The sequence below is a fragment of the Quercus lobata genome, chromosome 7 (assembly GCF_001633185.2).
Source record: "Quercus lobata isolate SW786 chromosome 7, ValleyOak3.0 Primary Assembly, whole genome shotgun sequence".
Lineage (NCBI taxonomy): Eukaryota > Viridiplantae > Streptophyta > Magnoliopsida > Fagales > Fagaceae > Quercus > Quercus lobata.
Genome location: NC_044910.1, coordinates 40,401,847 through 40,412,408, shown reverse-complemented (window position 1 = coordinate 40,412,408; position 10,562 = coordinate 40,401,847). Strand labels below are relative to the sequence as shown.

General features: G+C 36.6%; 2 protein-coding genes across 2 annotated transcripts in view; one reads left to right on the top strand and one right to left on the bottom strand.

Annotated features, from left to right (window-relative positions):
* Window positions 1–607: 607 nt before the first annotated feature.
* Window positions 608–4,362, top strand: LOC115952809 (fructose-bisphosphate aldolase 6, cytosolic). Its single transcript, XM_031070095.1, has 3 exons — window positions 608–785; window positions 2,712–2,939; window positions 3,173–4,362. The coding sequence occupies exons 1-3, from the start codon at window positions 758–760 to the stop codon at window positions 3,991–3,993; spliced, it is 1,077 nt and encodes a 358-aa protein (XP_030925955.1). The 5' UTR covers window positions 608–757; the 3' UTR covers window positions 3,994–4,362.
* LOC115952046 (serine/threonine-protein kinase KIPK2-like) overlaps window positions 4,135–10,562 on the bottom strand; it is a 10,027-nt gene continuing 3,599 nt past the window's right edge. The window contains exons 3-4 of the mRNA XM_031069139.1: window positions 8,584–8,661; window positions 4,135–4,236 (exon numbers count right to left, since the gene is read on the bottom strand). Coding sequence (XP_030924999.1) covers window positions 4,135–4,236; window positions 8,584–8,661 — 180 coding nt within the window. The remainder of the gene's footprint in view (window positions 4,237–8,583; window positions 8,662–10,562) is intronic.

The window sequence follows — 10,562 nt, the reverse complement described above, 5'->3', positions numbered from 1 at the left end:
GGACTGTCAAATAATAAAGATGATATTAGTTGTAGACTCACATCAATGTAATGTCAATCCTATCATTATAATTTTTATGAAAAAGTTATCTCTAAGATATATATATATATATATATATATTAAAATACTTCTACCTTGACAATTTTTGTGTATCTTTATTTGAAAAATTATTATAGATAATCATGAAGTTCAATAAGGTTAGGTGATATACTTACATAGTCTACACTAATAAATATAAGTTCTTTTAATGAAAAATGTGACATAAGCATATTAATTAATATAAAAAAATAAATTTTTTCTGACTTATAGTTATCAGTGTGAAATTTTAGTATATCAGTTGTACTCAAGATTACCTAATAATTACTCATTTAACTCAATTTACTCCCATTTATTGTGTGTTTTTCATAAATAGAAAAAGAAAAAAAAAAAGAAGCAAATGTCACTGAGCGACATGGGCTGAGGAAGAGAATATTCCAGAAGGGATCCGGCCCAGGGGCAAAAGAGTAAAATAAAAAAGAAAAGGGCACTAAAATAGAGCGTCGTGATCTGCCACGTTTGCTTGCGGAAAAAGCCAAATATACCGATACTACATACACATCTCTTTCTCACTTAACTTTCTCACCGCAAACGGCAAACCCAGTCTCTCCCAAATATAAAACCCCCTATTCCCCCAAACCCTCTCTCTCATCTCTCTCTAAAACTCTCTCTCATCCCTCTCAAAAATATCGTTAACACACACTCTCTCTGACTATCAACCATGTCTGCTTACCAGGGCAAATACGCTGGTATAAACCCTAAATCTTTTATGTCTCTCTGTGTTTTTATCTTTTTGTTTATTTTTCATGTTCGGTTAGATCTGGAAATTCTGTTTAGTCCTATTGTCTTTTTGACTTCGTATATGTGTTTGTGTTTGTGTTTTTTTTTTTTTTTGATAGACGATTGCTTTGATCTGGTATTTGTTTGATCTTATATTGTTGTAGATTCGCTTTTAAACTATTATTAATCGTTGAAAATTGTAGTGGCACGGGCCTAAAGGTCTTGATTTTTCCGATTAATGGATCTGACGGTTGATCAATCAGGGAAATCAAGACTAGGTCCTTAGTTGCCGTCAGATCCGCTTACTTTTTATATAAGTTCCATTTATTTATTTATTTTTGAGATCCTGCATATGGTGATAAATCGAATATGAAAAATAGGGTTCAAAGTTTATAAAATTAAATATCAGATCTGATTTTTTTGTTTGTGCCTTTTAAAGTATGGATTTTGGGATTATTTTTGAAGTCTCGCTTTGTTGTACGCATTTTTTAAATAAAAAACTATATAATAGTTTGTTCTTATTTATTTATAAGGTGTTTGGATATATAATTTCACTATCCGCGCACAGATTAATTAAAATTCAAATCTAAAATAAGATCAATTCATTTTATTAGAACTATAAATTGTAGGAGATGAGCAAACCTATTTAAATAAATAGGTTTAATTTTTTTTTTTCAGATTTCCAAACTTTTAATAATAAAATTTTCATGTAAATAGTAATTTAATTGTATTGGAACTTTGGCAATAGAGCTTTATGTAAATTTAAATTAACTTAATAAATTTAATCTGTTTAAAGTGTAGTGAGAGCATAAGGCTGCACGGATGCGGCTCCTCTGTAGCCGCACCTGCGCCACTGCCCACGTGTTGGTGCCACGTCTGGCCGCTTACTGCCACGTTTTTTTTTTTCCACGACCGACGTGGCTCAGAGTCGGGCTGATTTGTGCTGAATTGGGCTGATTCGCACCGACTTGGGCTGTTGCTGAAACGGCCGGTTCAGGCCGAAATTCCAAAAAAAAAAAAAAAATGCAAAACGCATCGTTTGAACTTAATAACAAACCCTAAAGGGCCTAAACTCTCTCACGCATCTCACTTCATCCAAACACCAAACTTTAGCTCTCTCTCACCCCGTCCCTTGTCTCTCTGTGCTCTCTGCTGTGTAAGAAGCTGCTGAGGGAAATAGTATGAGAAAAGTGTGTTTTTCCTTTTAGTTATTTGTTTGGGGCTCAATTCCACAAATAGATTTTGATTTCATTAGACATTTGATAAAGAAAAAGAGGAAAAAAAAAAAAAATTTCAGTTCACTTTGGCTTTTCTTTGCCTTCACTCTCTGCCTCTCTGTCTCTGCTCTCCGTCTCCCCTGTGAGACACTCAGCCACTCAGTCACAGCAATGAACATCATGTTTTAGTTATTATCTACTATTGCTCTTAAATTTGGTATTTGTTTATATAATGTGAAAAAGTATGCTTAGTAATATATTAAAAATATAAATAAAAATAGTTTTAATAATTTTTTAATTGCCAAGTCCTGCCACACCCACACCCACCTTTTTCAAAAATTGCTTAGTTCCGCACCCGAGTCCTGAAATGCACTTGTGCTTCATAGGCATAAGGGGAGGGTATTTTCAATTTAAAACTGCGCCTTCTAAGACAAATTTTGGTGTATAACATATGATATTATAATCCTTGCATTATTCTAGGTCTTTTTCCTGAAAGTTCTGAATTTAGAAGTTTGTGGTATGCACAGGTTTTTTCCTTAGGCCTTGTATTGTTCACCTTTCTTATTATGTTGTTTGCACTGCTTGTTGTGGACAAGTCTTGTGGCTGTTTCATTTTAATTCATTTGGATTTTTCTGATTGGTAATTTACACGTCTTCTTAATGTTGTCTGCTTTTCAGATGAGCTCTGTGCCAATGCTGCATACATTGGTACCCCCGGAAAGGGTATCCTTGCTGCTGACGAGTCAACTGGCACAATTGGCAAGCGTCTTTCCAGCATCAATGTTGAGAATGTTGAGGAGAACAGGCGTGCTCTCCGTGAGCTTCTCTTCACCACCCCTGGTGCCCTCCAGTACCTTAGTGGAGTAATTCTCTTCGAGGAAACCCTCTACCAGAAGACACATGACGGTATTGTGATCATATTAGTATTAATTATTCTGAATGGGTTTCAATTGTTCTTTAAGATCCTTATGGTAGAAAGAAATGTTTTACTTCAATATCCAGGTTTTAGTACAATATTTTGAAGTTACAGTGTTTGTGCAAGGTTTAAAAAAGCTTCCTGTCATGATTTTACTCTTTTTAATCCTTCTTGGGTAACTCTTTCTAGTGACAGCATAAAATCTCTATTTTTCACCTTGCAGGTAAGCCCTTTGTTAATCTTTTGAAGGAAAATGGGGTTCTTCCTGGCATTAAGGTTGACAAGGGTACAGTTGAGCTTGCTGGAACCAATGGTGAGACCACCACCCAGGGTCTTGATGGCCTTGCACAGCGTTGCCAGAAGTACTATGAAGCTGGTGCTCGTTTTGCCAAATGGCGTGCTGTGCTCAAGATTGGCCCAACTGAGCCATCTCAGCTTGCCATCAATGAAAATGCCAATGGATTGGCTCGATATGCTATCATCTGCCAGGAGAATGGCCTGGTCCCTATTGTTGAGCCTGAGATATTGGTTGATGGACCCCATGATATTTTGAAGTGCGCTGATGTGACCGAACGTGTTCTTGCTGCCGTATACAAAGCTCTTAATGACCACCATGTCTTGCTTGAGGGAACCTTGTTGAAACCCAACATGGTGACCCCTGGATCAGAAGCACCAAAGGTTGCACCAGAGGTGATTGCTGAGCACACTGTCAGGGCTCTTCAGCGAACAATGCCCGCTGCAGTTCCTGCTGTTGTTTTCTTATCTGGTGGTCAGAGTGAGGAGCAGGCAACTGTCAACCTAAATGCCATGAACAAATATAAGGGAAAGAAGCCATGGACCCTTTCATTCTCCTTTGGACGTGCCCTTCAACAGAGCACTCTCAAGGCATGGGGAGGAAAGAAAGAAAATGTTCAGAAGGCCCAGGCTGCATTCCTTGCTAGGGCCAAGGCCAACTCAGAGGCAACTCTTGGAACCTACAAGGGTGATGCAACCCTTGGTGAGGGTGCCTCTGAGAGCCTTCACGTGAAGGACTACAAGTATTGATGAAACTAAAAGCTTCTAGTGGGTTTTGTGTTTTGTTTTGGAGAGTTAATGGCGGTATGGGGTATAAGGTTGTCCTATTCTCAGGCATAGAGTTAGGGCTGTTTTTCAATTTTCTTTATTATATGTTTTAGTAGGATGATGCTATAGTAATAATGCTTGAGTAGCATTTGCCTGGTGAGCTTGGATTTTTCGGTTGGGAACTGCTGATGGATGCTTCTCGTTTGTGTTTTTTAAACCTTTTTCCTGTTAAACCAAGTTTAATGAATTATTGACTGTCATGCTCCAATTTATTGTGAATGTTGCTTTACTTTTTTGCTTGTAATTGTATTGGAGGGTTTTGGTTGAATACATATTTGGCTGTTGTCTAAACTTGGATCTATGTAGGTCCATATCTGTACTATTATGTTATGTATGATATTTGAAATCGGTCTTTCCAGCTGGAGTGTGACCAGTTGTAGGTAGAGCACACCACTTTGGTAGAGACTGGGTTTAGAGGATTGTTTTTATTGTATGGCTCTCTTCCCCAATAATTAGCGAGTATGCACCTGATACATTCATCAATTGGTAAGTTCTACAGGTATTTTTTTGTGAGCTACCTATGAATGGGGCAAATTGCTAAGAGCTAGAGCCATGAGTAAAATTCAGAGATTAATACGTGAATGGATTAAAGTTCGCCTTTTGATCATGACATCTTTTCCCTTTTTGTTTGGTGAATGAAGCGTTGGTAGCAACATTCTTAGAAAGCAAAGAAACTCTGCATTGACTGTCTTATTCTTTTTCCAATTATTGTGGCCAAAGAGAGCAAAGTAACTTGGCTCATTGCCTTGCTGAAACCTCCCTCCATAGCTGATTGAATGGATAGATGGTCGTTCTACTGTTCACTACACTTTCTGGAACCCCATTCTCCTCTGCACAAGAAGTTGCTGTTTGATGAAGTACCTCAATGGAAATCTTGTAAGAACCTCTTTATGATGGCTTCCCTCTCTTAGTGTCTGCTACATCATGGACTCATAATTGTACCCTAAAAAGTTGTATTTGGGTGCAACATTCGGTCAGCATCAGTATAAATGACTAAAGTAAATTCAATTTGTCTATTGTGCTCATTAATTTCTTCCGAATGCCAATTAAGAGGGAGACAGACGACAGTGAATCAAATATTCGGATGGAGAAAGAATTTTTCTTCTTCTTTCTTTTAATTAATAGTACTAGCATTAAGTGAAAGAAGAGAGAACCAAACATCAAGAAGGGATTTTGAAAGGTTTTCTAGAAGAAGTTTGGCCAAGACAATTTCATGAATCTTTGGTGAAACCGTGAAAACATTTTTCAAGGAAAAATATTATTCTAGATAGTTTCATGAAAAGAGAGTTTTCCGAGAAAAAGAGTTTCCTTTCTTTTGGAGAAGGGATTTCCCAATAAAATGGTTTTTGAAGGCAAAAACATAATTTACATTATGTTTAATTGTAGTTGGGAGAAGGGAGAGAAAGGAAAAGAGGAAGGGAAGGGAAGGGAAAGAGAAAAGAAAAATATATTTTCTTTTGTTGTGTTTGAAAAAATATAAGTTTTCACATTTGAATATGGCTTATGTTTAGTGTATTATTGCATTGAACATATAGGGATCTTAATGTGTGCAATTGATGCATTAGACACAAACTCTTTCCTTCACATTTAGGCTCTTAAAAAAAAATAGTAACACTTTTAAATTATGAGGGGGTATATTAGTAATTCACGATATAAAAGTCAAAAGTTATCACGTAGCTCTCTCTCTTCCCTTCTCTTATTACACAATTTGGGCAGCTGGGCAATTAGCAAAAAGCTGGGCCTCAAGAAGTTTTTTTTTTTTTTTTCACTCCAAATAAGCCCATTTTCGCTTCTCTAATCCTACCAGACCAAAGAAACTAAATCTCTTCCCTCCTCATCTTTTGACAAAAGGGCCCATTTTATATACAATGTGGATAACAAAATTAGCTTCTCCAAAAGTATAGTTAACAAACTAAGTTGAAATAGTAACTATTAAAGATCAAATGGGACTACCAGTCTGGGTCTCTGGCTATGGGCCTATGGCTCCATTATTTTGTGATTGCAGGGACCTACTAAGCAGAGCATGAACTATTCTACCACGTCACATCTTTCGTGTGAAGTTAACCGTATCGTAGATGGTCTGGTCAAGAGAGGAAAAATGTAAAGAAATAGTCTAGTGGAATATGAACAATATTCTACTTTTGTAATTAATCCCTATATATGGGATCTTTTGGAAAAAAAGAACTCCCAGAGAGTGTTCATTAACATCCTTGAATGCTAGACTCTATTAAAAAATGACTAATGGACCAACTTTTGTAACTACTATTTAATCAAATAAAACATCCCCTCTCTCTATGAAAAGGGTCTATTTTAAATAAAATTAATCTTTGCACTAAAAAAAAAAGAAAAAAAGAAAAAAAAAATTCTAGCTTGAAAAATTAAATTATCAATAGCCACTTAATATGAGAAGAGTGATTCTATAGATGGGTAATCAAACTCAGAGCATTGGCTTCACTAATCAATTATTTACATTCCAATATTGTAGCTTTTTAAATTGCAAATAAGACATCACGAGCTTTGGATTTCAAAGGATTTTGCTCCACAATTAGATTTATCTACATAAGAATAACTTCCCTCTTTGTATTTCCCCCAATAGTTGCGTCAAAATTAACCTTCATGTATTGGGTAAGAGGTACCCTCTTACTAATTCTTGCTTTTTGTAGTGGACCTTTTTTACAATGTTGGGCTGGACTGTCTCCTGCAGTATTAGACCTAAATGTTCTGAGTAAAGGAGTCGGGATCGGTTCAACTGCAATTCACTTTGGTCCGGCTTGTGCACAAATTATGCCCCGTTTGCTAGGCTTTGATCACAGGCCCATGGCAAGTAGAGTTGCTGTGGGTAAGTTATGGCAGGCAAATATGATAAAGACAATATAAGAAAATGGTAAACAAAATGAATAAAAGGGAGCGACAAGAGGCAACCTGTAGGCAGAAAGTAGAGAAATAAATGAGGAATAATAACAATAATGGGGTTATTGAATTAAAGAGGGGAAAATCAGTCTAGCATGCCAAGTAATGCTGCGGAGTTGAAACCAAGAAGATAAACCACTTCCTCAATGCGACTAATCTCTCAGGGGAAAGAAATTAATTACTTTGAGGGAATGGGCTTGAATGGTTTATGTTTAATGGGGGATCCTCTGTCTTTTTTGATAGAGAGCAGGGCTTTAGAGGGAGGGAGGGGATCAACCTATTGGTGCATGCCTGCCATTCTATATTCTCTATCCTTTATCCTTCATAGTCTTTCCTTTCTTTCTTTTTTTCTTCCTTTTCTTTCTCCATGTTTTCTTATTTTGTTGTGATACGCTCCTTGAGGTTGCTATTACAGTGTTTTTGTGATTGTGATCCTTGACCCTCCTCTTGCTTTACTATGCACGGCAAAACCCCTTTTTTATAGCGCTTGTTGTGACCGAATTTTACTATTTTAGCCTTTACAACCTTTGTCTGGTTTGGGTGTCCTTGCCAACCACTTACTGGTTTGCCAGCCACCACTACTTATCTGTGCTGGCCGTGACACCAGACAAAGAAGGCTATTTTGTTTGTTTATCTGCTATGCTACAGTGTGGGTGCTCTCTCTCTCTCTTCCTATCCCTCATAGCATGCACCTAGTGGTCTCAGCTCATCCTTACTTCCTTTGGGTGGTATGTCATCCTAACAGGATGCATCCCCTAAAAGAGCTCGAGTAGGAACCTCAGAATAGGTTTTCCCCTCTCCCCACCGCCAAACCATGCTTTCTTACCTCTGACCCATGACCTCACCACCTCCTGTATTGGCTGGGTACAGGTTGGTGATGTCTGGGCCTTACGCATGCTTCACTTCCATGTATATTCGAAATCTGCCTGCTGCTCATGCGTTCGCCGTGATCTAGAGACTTGTTTGCACATCCTGTCGCCCATCCTTGGCTTCTTATGGCGTCAACCATTTTCTGGCTTCTCATTCTTTAAAGCCTGTTCTTTTTGGAGCTGGGCTTTTGCTCCTTCAGTCCACTCTCTTGTTCTTTTCTGTAGTTTTTGTGTGTCTTGCTGTATTACTCTGCCATTCTTGCCGTGGCGTTATTTGATCCAAACCCGCTAGGCCTCTTTGGACTTGTTGCTTATTCTTCTCTCAATGACTCAGTATAGTCATTTGAGCCTTTTTGGTTACGTTGGGCATCCTTGGCCCATTTACTTTCCTTGGGCCCTTTTGGCCATTTTCCTAACTCTATATTCCTATGGACTTTTACTAACTCCTTTAGGCTTCCCTGGCCCAATTACCTTATCCTTTATCTTTGGGGTTCATGGACTTTCCATCAACCCCTTACTTTTTTTTACTTTCATTACTTCGGGCCCGCTGTGGCCCATTATCACTTTTCTATATCACACATTGCCCATAAGTTTGCTTCTTCTCTCTTTCCGGGCTCCTTTAGGCTCGTCTACTTCTTCAAGGCTCATTTGTTTATTTCATGGGCCTGCAATTCATTATTCCTGCCATTTGGGCTTAATGTGTGTGCGTGTGTTTTTTTTTTAATCCACTTACTAACTCTTTTCTGCCCACGTTGTTGGGCTTCTTCTTTCTATTGGGCTTCCAAAAATGATCATCAACACTTTTCTCCACCTACAAATTCCCAAGAAAACAAATGATCAATGTAAACTTTGTTAACATGACAACTTAAAAGCATAGAGTCTAGTACTTCCCTTTGTTCTTGTCATCCAATTATTATCACAACAGATTGCTTCGAATGGGGTAAAGTTCATTCACCTTTTATTTCAGGATTTGTTGACAACCAATTTAACCTAGTCTAATATATAATTAAATTTTATTTCAAAGATTTTGATAAGCCATGGTGAATGTGCCCATATGATTTTTAATAATGGTAATGTACGAATAAATGCTCTAGTGTCCTTTCAACTACTCCACATAAGATGCACTCGTTTTCTTCTATACTTATTCTTTTTTTTTGGAGTACTGACCTTTTTGGAATGACTTGCCATGCTATCTTTAGGCTTTGTTTGGTGAAAGTTGAGGGAAGAGAAAGAAGGGAAAAGAATAGAGAACCATGCTTTTTTTGACAACCATGCTATCTTTTATATGTGTTTGAAAATGGGGAGGGAAGGAGAAAAGAATAGAGAAAATTTACTTCTCTTTTCTTTGTTTGGTTTGCAAAGGGAAGATAAATGGAAAGAAAAATGGTATCTTTTACTTTTATATCCTTATGAGGTAAATAGAATAAAGGAATTGAGCATAGTTGTCAAAAAAAAAAATCACGAATCATATCATGAATTGGTTTTTAATTTTTCTATTTCGTATCGTATTGTGATAAGTGATGTGTAAGCATGTATTCTAAATTTTGTAGGAGAAAGAGGAAAAAAAAAAGAAAAAAAAACCTATAGACATGTTATTTCACCAGGCTAAATTAATTGTTGGAGCATTTTAATATTAAATAATTAAAATGAATAAATGTTACAATATAAATGTAAAGATATGAGAGTGAGTATGGAAGATGAGGAGTTAGTGAAAATGTTTAATCCTACATTGAAAATGAGAGAGACTATTTTATTCTTTTTAATTGTGGTAATTAATGGGCTAACATGAATTGTTTTAAATATTGGGCTAGATACGTGCGTAAGGGGGAGGTAAAGGGTAGAGGTATTAAAAATGGAAATGAATCAGTCTCTTGGATCCTCCTACTTGATAGCCCATTTAGAGTAATTACCATATCCGTTGGTGAGTAAATGACCCGAATTAATACTCCATTTTTATTATGGAAAATGAAGAACCATTAACCCACTTAATGGACTATCCGTTTGAACATTTTCATTCTACAAAAACTCCTTATCACCATTAATTGTGTAACTCCAGCCCATCAGATTAATATCCAACAATTAATCTTGTAACACACACTACATCATAATAATGGACCTAATAAATCAGATTAATTTGGGTAGTAATTTCATGAGGCCCATTGAACTTAAAAATAGACTCATTCAGACCCAATCCAAGTTACTGAAATATACACTAAAAGAAAATAAAGAGGTTCTTAGCAAGGAATGGTGTTCTTTCTGGTGGAGTTTTGGGCTTGAACACTTTGTGCAGAGGTTGTTCTAGCCATACGACAGTTGTTGGGTTGTTGTATCCTGAGAGAGACAAGTCAGAGACGGTCTGCATCGGTTACAATGTTTAGCCAACCAAGGGCTTAAATCTCCTTAAAGTGAGCGAGTGTCACGCCTCAGTCCAAATAGTGTTGTGTAATTTATCTCTTTAAATTAATAAAATTCAGAAGTATTATTCAGTTTCTCTTTGTGTTATTTCTATTATCATTGTGTTTGCACCAGCATTAAGTAATATAATTATTTTGTATTAAAAACAAGTCTAACAACTTTATTATTAGATTCAAATAAAAGTATAAATTTTAGCAAAAAAATACTTATTTTAAATTTAAAGTATATATCTATGTATCATATGATACGTAGGATATGCACATTCTATTATACAATTCATGTGCACTTCCTGTATAT